At 57.9% G+C, this 21,302-nt stretch overlaps 2 protein-coding genes across 2 annotated transcripts in view; one reads left to right on the forward strand and one right to left on the reverse strand.

Annotated features, from left to right (window-relative positions):
- Positions 1-356: 356 nt before the first annotated feature.
- STRA6 (signaling receptor and transporter of retinol STRA6) lies at positions 357-12,243 on the reverse strand. The gene is made up of 18 exons (XM_010310682.2): positions 12,148-12,243; positions 11,552-11,812; positions 9,240-9,318; positions 8,771-8,856; positions 8,479-8,618; positions 8,153-8,319; positions 7,863-7,988; positions 6,920-6,987; positions 6,745-6,821; positions 5,938-5,999; positions 5,483-5,663; positions 4,558-4,633; positions 4,324-4,457; positions 2,974-3,091; positions 2,676-2,777; positions 1,702-1,865; positions 1,021-1,158; positions 357-651 (listed from the first exon to the last, which is right to left on the reverse strand). Exons 2-18 carry the CDS (start codon positions 11,674-11,676, stop codon positions 473-475), a joined length of 2,022 nt encoding a protein of 673 aa, XP_010308984.2. The 5' UTR covers positions 11,677-11,812; positions 12,148-12,243; the 3' UTR covers positions 357-472.
- An 8,563-nt stretch (positions 12,244-20,806) lies between these two features.
- CCDC33 (coiled-coil domain containing 33) overlaps positions 20,807-21,302 on the forward strand; it is a 41,696-nt gene continuing 41,200 nt past the window's right edge. Inside the window, exon 1 of the mRNA XM_075764867.1 lies at positions 20,807-21,214. Within this exon, the coding sequence (XP_075620982.1) occupies positions 20,917-21,214 (298 nt within the window). The 5' untranslated portion in view covers positions 20,807-20,916. The remainder of the gene's footprint in view (positions 21,215-21,302) is intronic.

Consider the following 21,302-nt stretch of genomic DNA (forward strand, 5'->3'; position numbering starts at 1 on the left):
AGACCTGAAAGGGAGAAGCTGGGGAGGGGGTTGGCAGCAGGACCTCGCCGAGATGCGGGTAGCTCCTCATGCTCAGTGTGGCCGAGGAGCCCTCCACACACACAGACACACACCTTCTGCCTCTTTGCCACGCGCTGGAAAGGCAACTGGCCGAGAACCGGCGGGCTCATTGCAGGAGTGACTCTTAAGAAGACGTTTCTGAGATGCCTGAAGGGTTTAGCTTGGCTCGTGAACCCCTCTCCATCTAGGTCAGGCTTGGAGGTGACCCATTCGCCTTGGCTGCGTCTTCACCTCTAGACCTTGGTAGTGGCTCAGCACGGACCTAGAGCTAAAAACCAGCCCCCATCATCGCTGGAGAGGGGCGAGAGGTGCCCAAAATTCCTGCCAGCGCAGGAGGAGTGTCAACGGGAGATAGGGATGGAACGGGAGCGTGCGTGGGAGGCAGAGAGAGGTGGGGGGGCTTCTCTAGAGGTCAGGGCTTGGGGGGGCTGAGCTGGGTGCCGTTGGCCGTGGGGTCGGAGAGGGCGGTTTTCCGGCAAGCAGTCAGCGAGGGGTTGTTGAGGAGGGTGTAGGCCAGCCACCACCGGGCTCGGCTCTGCTTGAACCTGGCTCTGCTCGGCGGCACCTTCTTGGGCTGCATCAGCTGGATGCCTGAAAGGAGATGTGGGGGGTGTGTGTGTGTGTGTGTGTGTGTAAGATGACGATTTCAGCCCCAGCTCCCCCTTGCTGGGACTGCCCAGATGCCATCTACACCCTGGGGTGAAAGCAGATGAGCCCCATCCTGCCCTTGCACGGGCAGAGGAACGGGAACAGCTGCAGGGATGGAGACGGTGACACACACCAAACAGAGGAGATGGCATAAAAGCAGAGGGAGCAGCAGAACCACAACCCTAAAAGGTCCCTTTACCCCAAAAGCACCAAAAGCATCTCTAGAGGAGCAGCAAACCCGCAGAGGAGACCCCAGTGCCACCCCACAGCGATGCCTGTACATCCCCCTGTACATACATGGGAAGGTCTCACCTTCTTCCACGTTGCTGGCCCGGACCCCCGGCGGGCCCTCCGGCTTGGCTAGCTGGAGAAGCAGCAAGCAAAAAGCTTTCATCACCGGGTGGGACTGGCTGACCTCGATTTTCAGATAGTGGCAGTACGTGTGGTAGCCTGGGGGAACACAGCCCACTGTAAACACGTGTGGAGGGGGCCAGACTTCATGGTTTCCCCCCCTCCTCTCCTGCCCTGGAGCAAAGGGGAGGGTTGTTTGCCAGGCTCCATCTCTGCTCTGCCACAGCAGCTCTGCCTCCAGACTTGGGGATGTGCTCCGCTCCCGAAACCCCAGCGGGAAAAGCAGAGGAAGGGCTGAGCTCTCCTCCCCGCTGATTTTAGCACAGGAGAGATGAGAGTCTGATGCCTGTGCGAACGGGGTCCGGCCACTGGTGAAGTCCAGGAGACCCCAGCAGAGCATCACCCACCCTTGGGGGTGGATGGAAAAACAGGACTGAGCGGGCATCAGGAGGAGCCACTTGCTCCAGTTGTCCCACCTGCCCATTTCTGAATGCAGGGCACGAGGACCTGAAGCCACCCTCGGCCCCAGCAGCTCCAGGTGATGCAGGAGCCCCTGGCCAAGTACCCCCAGGAGCTTGATGGTGGGAGAAGGGTCCCCATGCTCGCAGAGGTGCTGCAGAGGGACCCAACCTCATGTCCCACCTGGGTCGAAGGTCTCCACGCCGCGGTTCAGCAGGCTGATGTCCAGCTGGCAGAAGTGGATGGCGTTATAAAGGCCAGAAATGACCATCCTCCACACCCCGGCCAGGACACCCACCAGGACGTTGATGGGGAAGAGCAGGTAGGTGACTATGTAGAGAGCTCGCCTGCGGGCGGAGGAGGAGGAGGAGTAAGGAACACAAACACCACGGGACGGGAAGCACTGCCCTTCCCTGCCAGAGAAACCTCCTGCCAAAATAAGCCTCCCACCCTTCCCTCCATCCTCGGCAGACACAGTCCCTGCTTGAGATGTCTCCATCCCATGGAGAGAAGCAAACACCCTTCAGGGCTCTTGGAGAGCAGACAGACTGGTGTGCCATCAGGACTTCAAAGCTTGGTCTCCAGCACACATATGGTCTCCGTTTCTCCTCAAAGACTTAGAAACCAGACAAATCATGAGTATGGTGGACACCAGCTCCTGTGGAAGCCAGAGGAGCCTACAGCAGACTCCCCACAATACTGGGCAAGTGATGGAGGCGATGGAAGTGCCTTGACTGGACAGAGCAGGACACCTAGATCCATCTGGCACGCTGGTGCTCAGCGTAAGGAGACAGCTTAGGCAGTGACACCACGCGTGAGCGAGGGACCAGGTCCGCTGGCAGCGTCTGAACTGGTCCAAGCCAATTCTGAGGGGTCCGAGCTTCCTCTGAGGCTTGCAAGTGGGGGTGGTGGAGCAGGGCAGAAACCTCACCCCACTGAAATCAAGGCTGTAAGTGGACCATGGCCCTCCAAAGCATCTAAAGAAACCTTCCCAGGAGCATGGAGTCACTTAATCCCCCCACAGGCTTTCCCCCACAGCACAGAGGATTCCACCGCATCAGGGGCACGTGTGAAACCAACACATCCCCGGGGTCCTGGACCTCGTGAGGGACAGCTCTGCCCCAAAGCACACCCCCCCACCCAAACATCCCCAATACCTGTTGGTGAGCTCCTTCTGGAGGGGTTGCTGCTCTAGGAATTGGTAGTGAGCTGCCAAATTTTGCACGATGACTGCAACCACCAGGGTCAACCAGAAGGGCCTGGGTGGGAAGGAAGAGGTAGGTTGGACACCAGGAGGGTCCCAAGCATGAGACACCATCCCAGGCACCAGAAACCTCCAGCAAAGTTGAAGGATCCCAAGACAGAGCCTCCCCTTGACAGAGTACCCCAAAACACACCACGGCCATGGCACCCACTCGGGTCTTCCATCCCTCCCCGAGGGCTGTGAGCGCTCACCACATGTTCTGAATGATTTTGAAGAGGTGCGTGTTAGTGCCGGACTGGAGCGGGATGACGAAGAGGAAGGTAAACCCCACCGAGCAGATGAAGAAAATCACTTGCTGGATGAGGAGACCTGGGAGGGAGAGACAGGGACAGAAACCATGGTGGGGGGAGGAAGGAGAAGTGGTTCTCGTTCTTGCTCTTATTCCCCAAACCCATGCTCGTTGCTGAGCACGTCTTTCATTTTAATCCCATAAAAAGCCTGCAAAATCCTTACCTGCCTCCCCCGCTCTGAACACAATGCTCTGCGCGGGATTTAATTACAAGTTCAGCCTTTCTTATCGCTCCCCACATTATCCCCGCCGAGAAGAGCCATCACTCGGGGCTGCGACTATGATGCCTCATCATAAAAATCAGCCTGAGCTCTGATTTCTAATCATAAATCACACCGAGATCAGCAGCGGCTGTGGTTCCTTGTGCTCGAGCTTGTGCTTCACCTTTGCTGCTTTGCTTTAAATGACTGGAAACCCAAGGTTTTTAAGCAGGAGGTAGAACCACAGCAGCACGGCAAGACGCAGCCGGCTCTGCCAGGGATGCACCGAGCGCTGGGTGGCCAAAGGAAAGATGCTGCTTACTGGCAGAGGGGTGCAAGGACTGACGCTCTCCAGCTCCTACCTCCACACTGATCTCTGCAATCCGCCTGTAAAATAGGTCCTCCTTCCCAAGGGGTGGTCACCAGCAGACCTGGTGGTACCCTCTGTCCTTCCATCACCACCACCACCCCCCCACCGGACCCTCAGCTTGAGTCTCCTCTGCAGCCTTGGGGTGCACACATGGTTGGGTGTTGCACACATGTCACCATAGACGCTGCCCAGAGTCACCTCCCATGGGGCAGAGAGGCCTTAAAGTGTCTCCAGACCACGGTGGGATGAAGATTTCTACCCCCTTTGACGTCCTCCACCCATCTGTGGGACAAGCCAAGCCTCCCAGCCAAGGAGACCCAGGCTGCGCTGGAGAAGATGTGCAGCAAGGAGCATCCGGGATGTGAAGACCGGGACCAGAGGAGACAGACAGTCCTTTGCACGAGATGCTGCGACAGCTTCTCAAATCAAAATATTTGGGCTTGAGCCAAAGTGAGTTGTCATTCCCCATCCCCCTCATCACTTTTTTCCGTCCTGACCGTTTGGCGTTCAGCATGGTCCTTTCCCGCAGAAGGACCGATCGCGTTTGGGGAAAGAGGAACAAAAGCCTCGTAGCTGTCCCTTTGCAAAATGCGGCAAGAAAGGGGAGCAGAGATGCTTAAACACGGGGTAGGCTGTACAAGGTGGGGGTCCACCACCCACCCGTCCCCCCAAACCCCTTTACCCAGGCAGGCAAAAGCCGTCTGGAAGCTGGCAAAGCTCATCCAGCAGACGATGGCTTGTCGGGACGGGCGGAGGATATGGGCTTTGTAGAAAACATCCAGCACGGCCCCTTGGTAGAGCGCTTTCAGGTTCTTCCTGGGGAGAGAGAGAGAGAGAGAGACACACACACACACACCAGCTCGCATCCTGGCTCGGTGACAAGGTCAAGGCCAGAGGAGCGGGCACCACGCCGTACCTGTGCATCACCAGCGTCCTCAGCAGCATGGCGCAGGTCAGCAGGCAGCACAGCACCAGCGAGCAGATGTAGCAGACTGCGGAGGAGCAGGGGGAGACGGCCGGGTCAGGGCTGCGGCCGGCAACAGGGTTTTATTGTCAAAGGTATCTCGGGACCATTACAGGGGGCTGAGTTATGGGGCTGCGGGGATGTACCCCCTCAGTGGGGCACCGTGCCTCAGTTTCCCTCCCTACCCCCTTTGCGATACAGGGAGACACTTCTCCATCGCCCAGGTGGGCACGAGCTGGCAAGACAGCGAAAGGGAAGGGGAAATACCAGCGGTTAGGTTAGCTCAGCTCTGGAAAAATATCCAGGCGATGGAGAGAGCCCAGAAGATGCTCTCAGAGACAGGAATGCCGGGAGGCGGGGGGAGTGAGAGCAGGGAAGGAGGGATGGAGATGTCAGGAACGCAAAGAGGGTGAGAGGGGCTTGGTGACTCTGGAAAAGCCATAGAAAGGGCCCCCCTTGGCTGGTGGTACCCCAAGGTAGTGCTACGCAGGGAGAGGGGCACCCCTGCCTTCTTTCTCTCCCCAGCCAGGCCTTTCAGCTACCCAGGGCGCGGGGGCCATCTGCTCGATTCCAGCACACATCAAAGCCCGCAGCCGAAGGGCAGCATCTGCAGCGCGGCGCTGCCGGCCCTCCCTGCCTCTCCGTCTTAGCACGCGGTGGCCGCTCGGCGATGCCTGGCACGGCACCAGCTTCAGGCGGCCGCCTTTCACGGCTGCGGCTTCGGCACCTGGTTTTTAAGTCCCCCTGGAAGCTGCCCCATCACCGACCGGTTTTTTTCTGGACTGTCCTCTGGGTTAGAAATCTCTCTAAGTTCTGAAATCCTCAAAAAAAAAAAAAAAAAATCACCTACGGATGCAGGACCTGGCTGGGAACCCACCTTCCAGCGACCACAGGTAGTACTTGACGGTGTTGAGCTCCTTCTCCATGTCACCCGGGATGGCTGGGCTCTCCGAGGGCACCAAGCCAAACTGGACCAACAACACCACGATGTCCTTCGTCATCCCGGCCCGTACGATCTGGATGGTGGGGACGACGGCTACCAGGAGCAGCAGGGCAACCTGCGAGGGAGCGGTGCCACGTGAGCCCCGGGTCATGGCATCCCGCTGCTGAGCCATCGCCTTAGCTTAAAGACTTAAGGCTGGCTGAGCCCTGGAAGCGCATGGCCGGTTGCTGAGGCTCAGCTGAAGGATGGTAATACCTCATGGCACGCTAATACCATCCCCGTAGCCAAAATTGTGGCGTGGCAATGACCTCTGGGGTCCTCTGCCTCAAGAGGACACGGCCGAGAAGGCAGAGAGGGGATTCTGCTTGGAATTTAACCACCAGCATCACCTGGTAAACAGCGATCACGGCTGCGGTTATGGACAGGACGAGCTTCAGCGGGATCTGGAAACCTGGAACGCAGAATTGGAGGGGTGTATCGGAGAGGAGTCGGGACGTGGGATCGTGGGGGAAGAGAAGAGGAGGTTGCAGGTTCGCCCGACCCAGCAGCCGAAGCAAATTCCCCAGGGAGATCACCGGGGCGGTCAAATATTAATTGGGATTTCCCTAGGGAAATCCTGCAAGGATGCATGGGTGGGAACAGTTTCCCTGTCCTTTGGCTGGATGGGTTTCCTTCCTATTGCTCTTCCTTTCCCGCAAGCCCGTGAAACCTCGTGCACCCGCAGCACTGCGTTCCAGCAGGCGGGTACCTGCCGCGTGGGGACCCGCATCCCTTGGGGTGCCGCATCCCGGGACAACCCCTGCTTCTTCCGCGGGGCGAGGAGCAGTTCCCTGTTCCTGGGCTCTTAAGGATTTTATCCCCTTATCTCAGATTTTATTCCCTTATCGTAACCTCATCAGGCTGCAATATTAGCACAACCCAAGCCTGAACCTCGCTGCCTCAGCCCACCCACGTCCCCACAGCGTTGGGGGAGGGTGCATGGGGGGGGTCCAGCTCCACACCCCCCCCCCCAAACCGCAACAGTTTGTGCAAATCCGAGGCGTCGCACGTGCGGCGGGCGGCAGCTGCCGCGCCGCAGATGCTTTGGGGTGGGAGCCAAGAACGGCATTTGCTCTCCCCCGGGGAGGGGAAGGCAGCCTGTTTGCCGAGCTGCTGCTCGCAGCCAAGAGCGCAGCCCGCGCCTGCCCGCTGCCCACCTTCCTCAGGAGCGTAGATGTAGGAGCGTAAATACGTCTGGACCCTTGACAGGAGGTTCTCGTCTATCTTCGCGGAGCTGGAGGAGGGAGGAGAGGGTGACAAGCGCGTCCCTGGGGAGCGGGGAGCCCCTCTGCCCCCGTTGCGGGCAGAGCTACGGGAAGGCGTTGTCCTTACCTCCCCTTCCGAGGGCGTTTGGACAGGATGGCCTTTAGGTACTTCTTGTAATACCCTCGCCCCGTAACCTTCAGGAAAGCAGCAATAAGTTGCCCGATTTGAGCGCAGGGACATGCCGAAGCGTTCGGAGCAGGGAAAGGTGACTCTGACTTTTTTTTTTTTTGGGGGGGGGGGGAGGTGAGGGATCTCAACAGAGCACCCACATCCCACCCAGCCAGCCACCTCCTCGTTGCCCACCCATTGCTAGCACGATGCCCTGCAGCACCCTCCGCACAGGATGTGGGTGACGGGCTCCCAACCCTCGTTTGGATAACGAACGTGTTGGACTGATGCCAGCAGCAAATATTCCAGCATCACAAGGGTGGAAATAAATCTGCCTTGTTCCCATCAACAAAGCAGCCCAAAAGCGGGCGCACCGGTCCTGCCGAAACCCTCCTTCCCATCAGCCAGCTCCCAACAAGTGCCTGGGGGTCACTTTAGTCCAACGCTTGGGCTGACCGGCTTTTTTTTTTTTTTTAAATTTTTTTTTTTAAGTAGGTTTTTCCTCCTCTCTTCCCAACAAAGCTCGGCATTTCCCAAAGGGCCAGGGATTATCCAGCCTGCAGGGAAAACAAGGCGACCCCAGTCCCTGCCTGAATGGGATGCATTGATGCCTTAAGCCTCTTCTACTAAGGAGTTTACTCCAAAGATGGATTTTTCACTCCCTTTTCAAATCCAGCGAGATAAACAGAGCCGCGACCCGTGCCGTCAGGGGGACGGAGGGGAGGCAGCTCCTGGTGCCGGAGCGAAGCGGGGAACACGTGTCCTGGGAGCGCCCTAGTTCTCCCGGTCCCCTGGGCAGACAGACGGGCTGCGGGGCAGGAGAGGTCCTGAAACCACGTGGGTCCATCAAGGGGTTCTCCCATGCTCCCACCCCCCCAGTTGCCCCACGGATTTTCATTACCTCCTTATCCAAGGTCTCCTCCTGCTCGGTGAAGCTCCTGATGAGCAGGGCTGGATACCAAAGGCTTAAGAGCACAAGGCAGAGGATGATGGGGACATAAGAGAGCGTGGAGTAGTACCTGTATATCTGGGGAGAAGCAGAGATGTCACACACCACCCCACCGCAGCCCGGGGACCTAGTCCTGGGCAGGTGACACCTTAACGTCACTTCAAGGAGGAGATGAGAAAGCCACCTCCAACGCTGGGCTGCACCAGCCTCCTCGCTTCTTCTCCGGGCGGTGGGACACGTACCTTTGGCGACTGGGGACAATCCACCTTCTGCCAGATGTGGACCACGCAGTGGCACCAGGAGAGCAGGCAGCCCACGAGGTAGCTGAGCCTGTGCCGGACGGTGGCACAGGCAATCAGGGGATAGTAGAAGGCAGGGTAGTAGAGCAAAGCCAAGATCTTCCAGTACTCTAGATGGGAAGGGAGGAGGGAGGGTAAAACAGGCAAGAGAAGGTAGTGCTCTCAGTAGGGACCAGAGTGAACAGGTTGCTCAGGGTGCCAGCCAAAGCTGCACGCCTCCTGGGTGGGGGGGAGCGCGGTGCCCCGGACCAGGAGGGTGCTCGCCTTACCCCGGGTGCTCTGAGAGGCGTGGGTGAGGAGCGGCAGAGGGTCCCTGTCCAGGACCAGCACGCAGAGGGAGGAGAACAGGATGCCGAACACCGCGGCCACCAGCCCTCGGTTGCCTTCCTCTTCCAAAAAGTTGGCTGGGCTGCAAACCAAGGGAGGGATGAACCTGGCCCCCCATCCCCACCATCCTCTGCCCCAGAGCTGGTTTATCCCATGCTGCACCTCAGCATCCCTCCACCCGCTTGGCCGCAGGGTGACAGGGACCCTGGGGACCGGGGTACAGGACCAGGGTACCTGAGCAATCCCGGGACGCCGTTCCAGCAGCTCCGGTGGAGACGCCTGCGTTTCACCAGCAAGGACAAGCCCACGAGCACGGCCAGCTGCCAGAAACCCAGTCGAGGGAGCAATAAATACACGAGGCGGCGGGGGGAGAGGTCATGTGTGATGGGAGACACCATCTCCACCCAACACCCTAAAATCCAGCTGTGGTTGAAGCGGGGACAGGCGCTTCTCAACCTGTTCTGATGAGTTATGGGCTTTAAATGCCTCAGAGGGACCGTGCCGGGGAAAAAATAAAAATAAATCAAAGCCTTCCATTGACTACGGGCACGAAACAAAGCCCGGAGATGTGTGAGGCCCCAGCTCAAGCTGAAGAGCCCAGACCTGCTATTTGGGCATAGATGGGCATGACCCGAGCCGGGGGACATCAAATACGACATCAGGGCAGATATAACCCACCCCGCGGGACTCGGCGGGTACTTACGGAGATGGGCGCCATGCAGATGTGATACAGCCTGGGAGAAACGGTGGGGTCGCAGTCTGGGATTATGCTGGGAAACATGCTAGAAAGAAGGGATTGGGTGGGGGGAGGAATTAAAAATCATGTGTGGTTGTATTTAGTCCCAAAAAGGTAAAGCAAAGATTTTGGGATAATGCCCACGTACGCAGCGGTGATTTCGATCTGAGGGGCAAACCTCGGAAGAGCGGCGTTACACACCCGCCGATCACCAGGGATGAAGTCACCCTCACGAGATGACTTTACGATCAAGCGAAAGAGATAACACCCGGGAGCGGCCCCGAGCTGATCCACGCACGGGGCTGGGCGACCTCCCCGCACGTCCAGGGATCCGCAAGGAAGGATGAAGCCCCCCCTTTACCCCCCCGTATCCATTCTGGCTCCGGCTTTTCAAGGGATGCCACCTGCAGAGCGGCAGTTCTTGCTGCCTAAGGCACCGTGTTTACTAAAAGACCCCTCGTAGGCTGTTTCGATGTTGTTTTCCCCGTGGAAGGGGGACGGCGATGGCTGCCTGGGGTCCCGGAGCGGCATCGCCAAGGCCAGCCGAGCGGGCACGCCAGGCTTCGCTTTATTTATCCGCACTCCGGCCTCCACGACATCCCATAATCTCTGCTTTGCCGCAGCCGCCCTCCTCTCGCCAAGGCCAGGCACCATCCTGCCCAGCTGCGGGCAGCAAATGCCTGTGGTGGGGAGCTGAACCCCCTCTGAGCCCCGTAATTTACAGGAGGGGGGTTCCCCCTCCTTGTGCCCTCCGAAACCCCGCGGCGCCGGTGGGGGTGGGCAGAGAGGGGGGAGCAGCTGCAGAACTGCCACGAGCGAGGCCGCAGGGAAGGGTGTGATAGTGAAATTAGGATTTTTCAGGCGTCGTACGTCCAAGGCTGTCACCAACCTGCCAGAAAACGCTTTCTAGGACCAGCTGCCATTAGCAAAGCTCCGATTTCGGCTTTTTTTTTTTTTTTTTTTTGTTAATGGCTGGCTTCGGATAGGGCAGAAAATTCCTGCTGTCTGAAAATATCCAGGGTACCTGCCCACAAGATTGAGAGCACAGGGATGCCAAAACCCTTTTTTGGTATCGCCATCTAAATCCAGAGCATCCAGGAGTCGTTAGATGGGTAAACCCACCCCACCCCGGTGCTGCCTCCATCCCTTCGCTGACCATGGCTTGCTGCAAAGGAGGACACCCAGAAAGTACCCCAAAGGTTTCTAGCAGGGTCACGTAGGTGGGGAAACCGGATTGGGCAAGGAGATTTCAAAGGCTGTTTCGCAACGCAGATTAAGGACGAGGAGGAACCCTTTGGGCTGGTCACCGCTGGGATCTTCTCAGGATTAGGTATCGGTCAACGGAGCGGCGTAAAACCCACCCGCAGAGGACTAAGTCAACAGAAGGACAATAGATGTTGATAGACGGGCCTTGGGATGGCCAGCTGCGAGCCTTGTGGGACACCTTGGATAAATTACCCTGCCGCTCCGTGCCTCAGTTTCCCCTCCCTAGAGCACTTCTCTTGTCCTTGGGAAGGGCGCCCAGCTGGGAGGGAACAAAGTGTCCTGGGGTCCCCGTCCCCGGGGCAAACACGGCACCGGTCTCGGGAGTACGGCTCGGTTAAAAGCGGATCGTCACGGATGGAGAAGGAACAGGCTTTACAAGACCGACCCTCGTGGGGAGGGAAGGAAGACATCCAGGGATGCTCGGCTCTATTGGACAGGTAGGAAACCTGCTCAGGGTCGCCATGCCGAGCAGGGAACCGGCTGAGCATCCCAACCCTGCATCCCTGCCGGGAGACCGGGGTGCGTGCTGCCAACTCTTTTCGCCCTTAGCCAAAAATCCGCACAGCTGCTTGCTCGGGGCTGGGGTGGGATTAAAGCAGGGGACCGATTCGCAAGGTTGTGTCGTGAGGATGCCTTCAAACCCAGGAGCGTGGGAGCCAGAGCAGCCCCCCACCCCAGGCCGGCAAAGGCTCTGGGGGTGTCAGAGGGGTCAGGGCAACAGGTTAACACCATGAACTTGACTTTTGGGAGAGGCTAAGAGAAAAGGAGTGGAGAGAGGCCCGCTGCAGGATTTACCCCAGTCCTTGCCAGAAGCACCCTAAAGAAATGAAACATTTTGGGGGGGGAGGGCAAACCAAAGCCTTTTTAATCACCTCCCGCTCACCCAGGAATAACTCCTGTCTCTGCCGCGCAGGGAACATGGCTCTCCAGGAAGGGGGTAGGGCAGGAGGCTGGCAGCTGCCCAGGGGGGACAGGGGGACACGTGGCACCCACCAGCAAGGCTGGACACTTACTCATCCCGTGGCACAGCCGGCTCCACGGTTTCGTAGATGTACCAGTCAGAAACGAGGTCATCGGTGCCAGCAAAGCCGTTGTCCAGCAGAGCGTCGCGCGTCCCGCCGGAGATGTTGGCTGCCATCTCCTTCCTCCCTCCGTGGGCTGCGGGGAGAGATGGCGAGAGACAGCAAGCAGCTGGGCTTTGCCAAGGTGGGTCCTCCTTCAAAACGCAGGGATGGAGGCGCTGAGCCAAGAGGTTTTATCTTCTCGGGTCGCTCCTGCAGCCGGGAGAGGGGGGGGTTTCAAAAATCCAGCTGTGCCTCCAAGGCTCCGGCTTTTATCTGGATTCGGAGGGAGGGAGAAGGGATGAACCCCCACCCCGCCACACAACCCGAGAGCTCAGGGCACACCTAATCGTGGCGTCGCCCCCCCCCTTGGTCGCTCCCCGCCCGCCGCGGGATGCTGATAGACTCGGAGCCTTTGTTTGGGTTGTTTAACAGTTTTTACGCCAACGACTTGGGAAAAAAAAAAAAAAAGAAAACCAGCACAAGGGTCAAGTTTTGAGCTCGGCAGCACTCACGGGCTGGCTGGCAAAGCGGGGATGAGATCTCACCAAGGCTGGGGAGCCCGTGGCCCCGATGTCCCGCTGTACCACCAGACGCCCCACGCAGCATCCAGCTTCCCCCCCGGGGAGGAAACCTCAGCCCCTCTCCCTTTGTAGCAATAAAAAAGAAGAAGGATTTGTCGCGGTGCCAGACCCAACAAGTTCTCATTTCTCCTTCTCCCCGTTACTTTTTGATGACTTTGGCCCAGACAACCCCACACCCTCCTCTGCTCTCCCAGAGCTACATCGCACGAGCTGCAACGTGCCTCATCTACCATCACTGTGGGAAAGGCAGTGCCTAAAGACGTCCCCAAATTCTGGGCAGCGACGCCCAGTGCAACCTCCGAGCCCCAGGAATCAGTCCAGGACCTGGTGACACCTCATCCCACAGCTTGGGGACATCAGAAAACCCTTCAGAGCTGTTCGGTGGCTCCGAGGTGACGGGTAGGAGACGGATGACTGAGCCGGCAGCTTTGGTCCGGGCTGCTGTTTGTACAGCTGGTGTTCACCAGGGACGGTGATGGATACAGCATGCCAGCTTCAAAGAGATTCCCCAAACCAGGGCTGTGGCCCAGCAGGCAGCCCCGTCTCTGGATGGACAAGTGGCACTCTCCACCACGGCCTGATGCTCCACTGGATATCGCATCTCCAGCCAGGTTTTGGGTCCCTTCCAGGGCCTCCCTCTAGCTCAGGACCTGTGAGATGGGCTGGGACCTTCACCTCCCTTCCCAGAAGACCAAAACTCAGCCAGAAAGCCGGTCCCCTCTGCCCCAACATTTGGTCCACAGCAGGGTGCCACCATGATCCCGCTCCCCACCGGCAGCGGAAGGACGGACCCCACCAGCCCCAGGCCAGCATCCCACTCGGATGGACCCCAGACCCATCTCTCGAGCCACCCAGCATACGTCCCAGCCTCAAGGCATCGACTCTCCAGCCATCCCTTGGTTTTGCCTGCACAGGGAAGCGGCTCTGACCTCACCTCCCAGGAATGTAGCACTCCGTAAAAAGGTAGAAGGAGCCTGTAAAGTTCACAGCAGTGCACACACACGTGTCTGGAAAACCTTTTCCCCCCTCCCGTTGGGTCACCGAAGGGCTGGCAGGGCTTGGATGTTGGGGCCGGGGTTTAGGCAGGTAAAGCGAGGCGAGCCGGCCCTGGCATGGGTCAGCATCCCTCCTGGGATGCTGTTTCCCCCACCGAGCAGTGTTCGGATGAAGGACCATCTCCAAAAGCCACCACGGGATTGCCTGTGCCCCTCTCGCCTCCCCGTGGGGGTCACCCAAAGAAAGGCAACCAGCAGAAAGCAAGATCTACCTACCCACCAGCCCAGCCGGGCAGCATCGCCCCAGGGACCCACCTCTGGAGGAGCCAGCAGATGCCACCTTGCCAACGCCCCGATTTGCAGCCGCTCGGGGACACGGCGGCCACGGAAAAGCAGGAAGGAAAGGAGAGAAAGGCTCGGCGAGAGGCACGGTGCACACAGCCGTCAGGGAGCCCCACCAGGCAAGCCGCAGCCTGAATCCGTGCTGGGCAGCAACATCACGAGACCAAGCTGACAAGCTGCCCGGGTGGTGTGTCAACTCCCCTTCCAGCACGTCCTTGCTCAGAGCACTGCCTACGCCTGGAGCTCAGGGCTTTGCTGCCTGTCTCTGGGACCAAGGTGGGTCAACGCTGTCCCAGCACCAAGCCATCTCCAAATCCTCCGGCCCAGCTCGCTCATCTTCATGAGATGGATGCCGTCCCGCTCCAGGGGAAGGTCCCTTTTTGTGGTTCGAGCAGGGTGGCAACATCTTCGTCACCGTTCGTGAACGGTCCGGAGAAATCAGGAGGTGCTTCAGAGCCTCCAGCCCGTCTGCTGGCCACCACCACTCAAACCACGGTAGCACAAGGCCAAATAAGCCATGGTGTGACACGGGGACATCCAAGCCCGGACCCCAACGCGTCTCCTATTGCCCTGACCGACAGGGCCGGCGCTGCGCTGAAGGAGACACCGCGCTGGGGAGAAGCGCGTGACGAGGGTCTTCAGCCCCACCACCGCACGAGGAAGAGTTAACCCCCCCATTCCTGCCCAGGCTGCAAAGCCGGGTGTCCCGGAGGAGGAAGAGGAGGCAGGTGTGCCAAAACCTCAGCGGGACCAGCATCCCCAGCCAGGACACGGCCACGGCTCTCCGTCCCGCTCAGCTCCGAGCCAGGAGCTCACCGGCTTCGCAGCCCCTCCGTGTCCCGTGTTTTTCCGGAAACCCGATCTCTTTGCTCCTCCGCGTAACCTCTGCCGAAACAGGCTGGGTCTTTGATCGCAGCAGCCTCGCCCGAGATGGATGGGTTCAATAAAGCTCCTTCGTATTCTTCATTTCCCACTATCCATCACTCTCTGGGGAGCTTTTGCATCCCACCGCTATGAATTAAACTGGGAGGAGGTGGGGGGGGGGGGCGAAGAAGAGGGGAACCATAAGGGAATTACCCCCCCTTTTCCCTCCTCCCATCCAGCTTAATGGTGATGCCTTGTGTACAGCTTTTAATAAAAATGATAAAGATCTCATTTCACAATTGTTCAGGGAGCCCTTGGGCCGGGGAGGGAGGGAGGGGGTGTGTGTGGAAAAAGAGTTGTTTAAGTGAGATCTCCTCTAATTCAATTGCCATTCGGGAGCCATCGCGGTGGCCGCTGGGCTGGTCCCTGCAAAGCCAGGTGGCACCGAGGTGGCTTTGGAGGGGATCAGGAGCTGGTGACCCAGCTCGCGAGACGCTCGTTCCCAGAGGTGGATTTACCGGCTTCAGCCGATGCTCGGAGAGGCGAAGCCCGGTCTCACGTCAGCACGAGCCGAGCCAGCCAACTTCAGCCCCCCAAAACCCACCAAACTCGGTGTCCCAGCCCCAAAACGAGATGAGAAAGGTTGGTCTGCAGCCACCTCTGCTCAGCTGGGAAGGGTGAGAGGACACTCTGTCCCAACCCTTCCCCCCACCGCTGACTTTGGACCCCTCCGAGCACCAAAGATGCCCCGGCCAGCCCTTGCCCAGAGCTTTTTAAAGACTTTGATCATCTTTCTGGTCATCTGAAGATCTCCTGCTGGTCCCCAAGTCCCCCAGCCACAAGTGCCGAGGAGCCCACGCGCACCACGGACCGTCCAGCCGGAGGCTGGGACCTCTGGGAAATCACTGCCCACTCTTCCCCCCGGGACGCGCTCAGCCCCAGGGGACTGCGGACGCCGAACTCATTGCACTGGTGAGCTGACGCAGGAAGCCCCGTGGCTGGTGAACTCGCTGCACCCCAGCCCACGGCTCTCCCCATCCCCTCAGGAAAGCCCCTGCCCGGGGCAGGGAAAGGTCTGGAGGAAGTTTTTCATCCCGCTCCGACAGCGTTTCCCTCCCTCCTCCCAGCTCAGATGCGGCAAGGCCGGTTTCTATCCCTCCTCCCCCAAATCCTTCCTGCACCCCGACCTCCACCACCCCGGGCAGAGCCCAGGACCCTCGCCAGCTCTTCACAAACCCTTTAGTCTGCAAAGCCGGAGCCTGCAGATAATAAATCCACCACAGAGATCAGAAACGCATCAACAAACCAAAGGAGAAGCCCCTTTCGCGTTTTAAAAGCAAAGGCATCTTAAACATTTAAGCCAAAGAAGCTGTTTAAGGTTATTTTTAGGCTCCTGATTTTTCTGCCCCCCTTCTTGGTTTCAAAGCAAAGGCAGCGGCACCTGCTGCACACGAAGCCCCCCCTCCTCTCCCCGCAAGCCAGCGAAAGGGCAAAGCCAGGGGTTTGCAGGATTGCACCGAAACCTGCTGACAGAATCCAGCACCAGCACGGAAAGCGGCGCTGGGGGGGGGGGGGTGGTCAGGGCAGAGCACCCCCCATAATCTCAGCTCCTCTGATCCCCCCCGCCCCCGTCCAGGACTGCTTCCCAAAAGGGAGGTAAAATCCCTGCTTAAAGGCAGAGCTTGCTTTTTTTTTTTTTGGGGGGGTGGGGGGAGCTCCTGCACCCCCAGAGCAGGATTTGCCCCACCTTAAGCGAACAGACTGTAAATTGCAACTCGCGTTTACAACCCGGAGCGATCAACTCCACGGGTTCGTTAAGCCCGGCTTCGCCAAGTTTGCAAGAAGAGACGACAAAAAGAAAAAAAAAAACCAAAACAAACCCAAAAAAGAAGTTACCTTCTTCCAACCAGCGACCTCTTTGCAAGGCACCCAGAGGCTCGGCTTGATGAGGGTCTCGGAAGAAGCGTGGCCTTGCTAAGCCGGGTCTAAAGCATCCGTTCACGGGAACCCGGCGCGGATGCAGCCATGCGAGCTTAAAGGCAAAGTTCAGAGCGGCGTCGAGCGAGCGGAGGCTCGCGGTGGCTCGGGGAACTTTATCCCCTCCATCGCCAGGAGGCCTTGGCTGGGGGCCACCCTGGGGTTTAGAAAATTAAAAACAACCAACCCCCGTGCTCCGTTCTCCCTTTGATTAGGCAGAGCTTTTCGGGAGAGGAGGCAGCTCCACCCAGCCCCCTTCTTCCCCAGCTCAGCTGGGTTTTGGCTGCTCCTTCCACCCCCCCCCCCCTTCCCTCCCACCCGTGCCGAGATTTAGGGTGAAGCCCAGGGACCGAGATGCTGCCGCATCCCCCGGGGTAAATCAAAGAGCCAGCTCCTCGCCGGTGTAAATAGTCGAGCCGGATCCTTCGCCCGAATCGTGCGGGTTTGTTTAGTTTTGCCCCCACCCGCTGCAACTCGGGAGGGGTGGGAAGAGGGAAGGAAAGATTTGGTGCAAGTTTAGGGGAAGCCAGCACCAGAGCATCCTCCTCGCGGCGACGGTCGGATCCTGCAAACGTGCGCAACCACGGGTGCTGAGCAACACTGGGAAACAGCCCGGAGGAGGTGGGAAAGGGATGCAAAATATCTCGGGGTGCAAACTGGGGGATGCTTTGCCCCCCAGGGGTGCGGGCAGCTTTGCCACGCTGCCCTCGTCCAACACATCCTTCCCACCAGCTATACTCAGTCCAGGAAACAGCAGCTTACCAAAAAAAATTATATAGTCTGGACAAATACACACACAGTCCACATGTGAAAGCAAGTGAAGCAAAGGAAAATTAATCAAGGTTGAAGATTTAGCTTAATTTTTAGCCAAAAAAACCTCGTGGCAGTGCTGAACAAAATGACCTGCAGAGGTTTTCCCCCCCTCCCCGCTTCCTTGGGATTGTTTTTAAGTGAGAAATGCTGCTGGTGGGTCTCAAAGATGCTTCCTAGGAAAGCTGAGGGACTGGGGAAAGGGCTGAAATTCAGAGTCACAGGGTTCATCACCCCCCCAAAAGAAAATTATTCCAGCGATGTCCATGCTGGTCGTAGCAGAGTGATCATTATACAGATGCGTGCCAGCCCTGGAGGGGCTTTGTTGCTACCAAACCACCTCAAGGCACCCTAACGCCCTGCCAAAAAGTTGCTATTCCAGCAGTTTGGCATTATTTCCCCTACAAAAAAATGACTGTTGGGAAACCAGCCGCGAGCTTCCCACGCGGGCTCCGATGGTACACCTCGCCAAGGTCTGCTGCCCGCTTTTCTGGCAACGGGGACCGGGCTGGGAAGAGCCCTGCAAGGCACGGGTGAGCCAGGAGCTGGGTGGCAGCCCCAGATGCTGTTGCTCGTGCTGGATAAACGTGGAAAGGGAATGGTTTTCCTGCTCCTCACACCTCTCCCAGGTCTGAGCAGCAGCTGCAGGGTACAGAGAGGCTCCGACACTGTGACCACCTCGCTGCGTGCATCCTTGGCTCTCGTCCTTTTTCTGCTCCTGGAGAAGGGTCCTCTCTTTGTACGCTCTGAGCTTCTCACTGCGCCCATGGGCATGCTAAGGAAAAGGACTTTTACATGGAAAAAAAAAAAAAGAGAGCTAAGGACAGCAGGAACCCATCTTTGGCCAAAACACCCAGTTCCCATCACTATTACGCAGCTTTCCAGTCCCAAACCTTGAGCTCATTACACAGGCAGAGCTCCAGCCATCAAAGGCCACCTTTCATTCTACAGAACAAAAATCCACAGGCTGCCAAAATAAATGGACCTCACACTACCCTATGAATCAACCTTGTTCCCAACAGAGCCGTGGAAATTGGGATTTAATTTGGGGCAGGGGGGGCAAGGGAGGGTCTCAGCCCTGGGTTTGTCCATGCCTGGTGTCATGTTAATATGATGGAGGGGGCACCTCCAGACCTGCTCCACCTCTGGTACAGCTGGGAAAATGCTGCCTGAGTGAACCCTGTCTTAAATTATGCAAAAATTAATCTTTGATGATGCTGTCATTAGCGGTGGCTCCGTAATGTGTTTGCACAAGGGCGGGAAGGAAATCAAGCAGGCTAGTTAAGGATGAAATAGCTCCCACTCCCCCACATTATACCCCAGCAAGGCTTTAATTGAGGCAGAGGAAAGTTGCAGCAGCATTTGGGAGCTGAAGACCAGGGTGCGATCCTTCACACAGACACCGGTTTGGTCACTGCGGTCCCTCCTGCTGCTGTGTCCCAAGAAGTCCCAACTCAGTGGGGCAGGGGGTCCCCACCACGGTATGGGGGTGCAAGTCCCACCTGCACGTAAACACAACAGTGACACCTCCAGATGAGACCGGCAGCCCAGATCTCCACGATTTTGTAGGTGAAACAGCTCAGAGTAGCATCACACACTCGGTTCAAACCACCTGCAGCTCTGCTTTGGGAGCACCGGGTGGTCTCCAGCCATCAGGGGAAAGAGCCACCAGTGGTATTAAAAGCATTTATGCTCTCGAGGAAGCTACCTGAGCACTCTGGAGACATTAGTGCTCTTTCCAGCCTGCTTGACTTTTGCCCAAAACCCCTGAATTATGACCCATTTCCCTCCTATCCTCATCCTGACCTCCGCAGCATCCTCATCACGGCAGGAGGTTAAATGCATCAGCCAAGGTTGTGGTCAGGATGGGTGCTTCAAGACAAGACTCCAACCTGTGGTTTTTCTTTCCCAAATAGAAACTGAGGAAGGACCAGGAGGTCCAATCAGCCTCCCTAGGCATAGCAAAGAGCTGTGAGACACCAGGATTTATTTTTAGTGGGTCCATCCATGGTCCATGCACCCTTCCAAAGGGATTCTTGGAGACAGCAATTTTGGTACAGGTCTTGGCCGGCTGCCTTGCAGGTCCCTGGGCTGCTCCCATGCTAGAAAAAAAAAAGCAACAAGTTTTATGCCCCAGGGTTTCAGATGCTGTTTTATCCCCCAACCCGTTTCCCCCAGGATAACCTTGTTGTTTCAAGCTTGCACCAGCGTGAAGAGACTGGAATGTGGCTTTTTGTATGGAGCTGTCTCAGAGAAGGGCCATCTGCTAGCCTGGCTGCGGCTCACGTTTCACTGGAAACATCCCGAAAGCTGTGGGAACACGCTGCTCTCAGTGGCAATGGGGGAAACGAGATCTGACAGGGCAAGGGGTTCCTGCTGAGGATCAGACCATGCCATTCCAGCTCCTGCCCACCCCAGGCCAGCAACCCCCCTGATGTCAGTCCCAAAATATCCGTGGTGGGATTAACCTCTGGATGCTCAGCTGGCTTGGCAGCAGGTTTGGCAGGCAGGGAGCTCAGCTGCGGTTGCACCAGCCAGAATCACGTACTCCTGCACGGGAAAGAGCAGCCCATGCCATGCCGAGCTGGAGGAGAGCAGACCTAGACCAAACCCCCTTTGTAACCAGCTTTGTCTCAGGACATCACCCCCCAAAAGGCTCCTGACCCACATGCAAGCACCCCACCAACCCCAAGTTTCCTTCTGCAGCCCAACTGGGACCCTCAGGGCATCCCCAGCCCTTGCTACAGCACCAAGAGCCCAGCGCTGGGTTGATCCCTTGGTCCCCAAAGCCCAGCGAGCTCCTGGGCAGGCTGCAAATGCGCATCTCCAAGCCACACACGCAAAGAACTGTTTCAACTGCTTGTTTTGTAGAGACACTTGAAGTTATGGGGCAGTTTCTGCCTGGGGCTTGTCTCCAGAGTTACCAGCCATTAGAATTTGGCAGATGAATCCCTTTCTGATCTAACAGCCAAGCACTTCTCCCCAGGCTCACGCCACTTCCACAAGCAAACCCAGCTAAAAACTTACTCGAGACAACCCAAAAAAAGCAGCTGTGGGCTTGGTTGCCCAGTACCATCACCAGGAGCTGCAGCAAACAGCCTGTGGGCACAGGACGAGCAGGATAGTCCCACAGGGTGGGGGGTCAGCAACGCACCGGAGCAGCCAGCACGGCTCACACCACTATCTCCTGGAGGTTCTACAACATCTAACCCCCTTCGTGGTGAATCTCCCAAAGCAAAGTGCTCGAGGAGCCGTCAACTCCCCGCTGCGGGGATGTGCGCGCACACTCACACGCCCTGGCACGCCCTGTACACACACACACGTCCGTGCCGCATCGCTCGGCATCACCCTGGACATCCCAGGCTGTTTGCTGGAAGGCAGCCACCGCTTCGCATCTAGTTACCTGGTTTACCAGCAAACAAACCGGAGTTCAAAGCCCCCGTCCACGCTGGCGCAGAGGCAGGAAAGCTCTCAGCATCTCCCCGTGGCACTTTTTTTCTCCCCCCCCAGGGACAGAGGGGATTTCTTTTCCTTTTCTGCCGCCTTTGAAAGCTGCCTGCAGAGATGTGAAGCCGACATGCACCCAGAGGCACCCCCAGGCACTTTTCTGGCTGGGCAGGAGAAGACCAGAGCGGCAGCAGAGCCAGCTCGGCTCAGAAACCTGCCCCAGGCTTGCTCCAGGGCAGAGATCCACCAGGTCCTTGCTATCAAGAAGGCTTCATCTCCAGATCCCATCTCCATCCCCATGGCAGGGGAGCCTCGTGTCCCCCTGACCCTGCACCGCTCCCGGCTGAAGGCTGAGGAGAAAACCCTGGATTTTGAGTTCGAGGTGATCAGTGCTCAGTTTAACCGGCTGGGCCGCTACGCCCTGCGGCTCACCGTGGAGAACCCGCTGCTGCGGGGCTCTGGCGCCGGTGTTCAGCTCCGTAACGACGGGGAGGTCACCCAAAGCAGCACCGGCACCACCGACACCATCGAGCAGAATGACCTCAATCAGATCTATTCCTTCCAGAAGAAGAAATTCACCTTTACCCTGCCCAGAGGTAAGAGGCTGGATGCCACGGGGATGGGCTGATGGCAGAGGTGACCCAGGGGCATGGCTCAGGCTTGCCAACCCCTGTACCATGTTCA

Source organism: Balearica regulorum, chromosome 12, assembly GCF_011004875.1.
Source record: "Balearica regulorum gibbericeps isolate bBalReg1 chromosome 12, bBalReg1.pri, whole genome shotgun sequence".
NCBI classification, from domain to species: Eukaryota; Metazoa; Chordata; class Aves; order Gruiformes; family Gruidae; genus Balearica; species Balearica regulorum.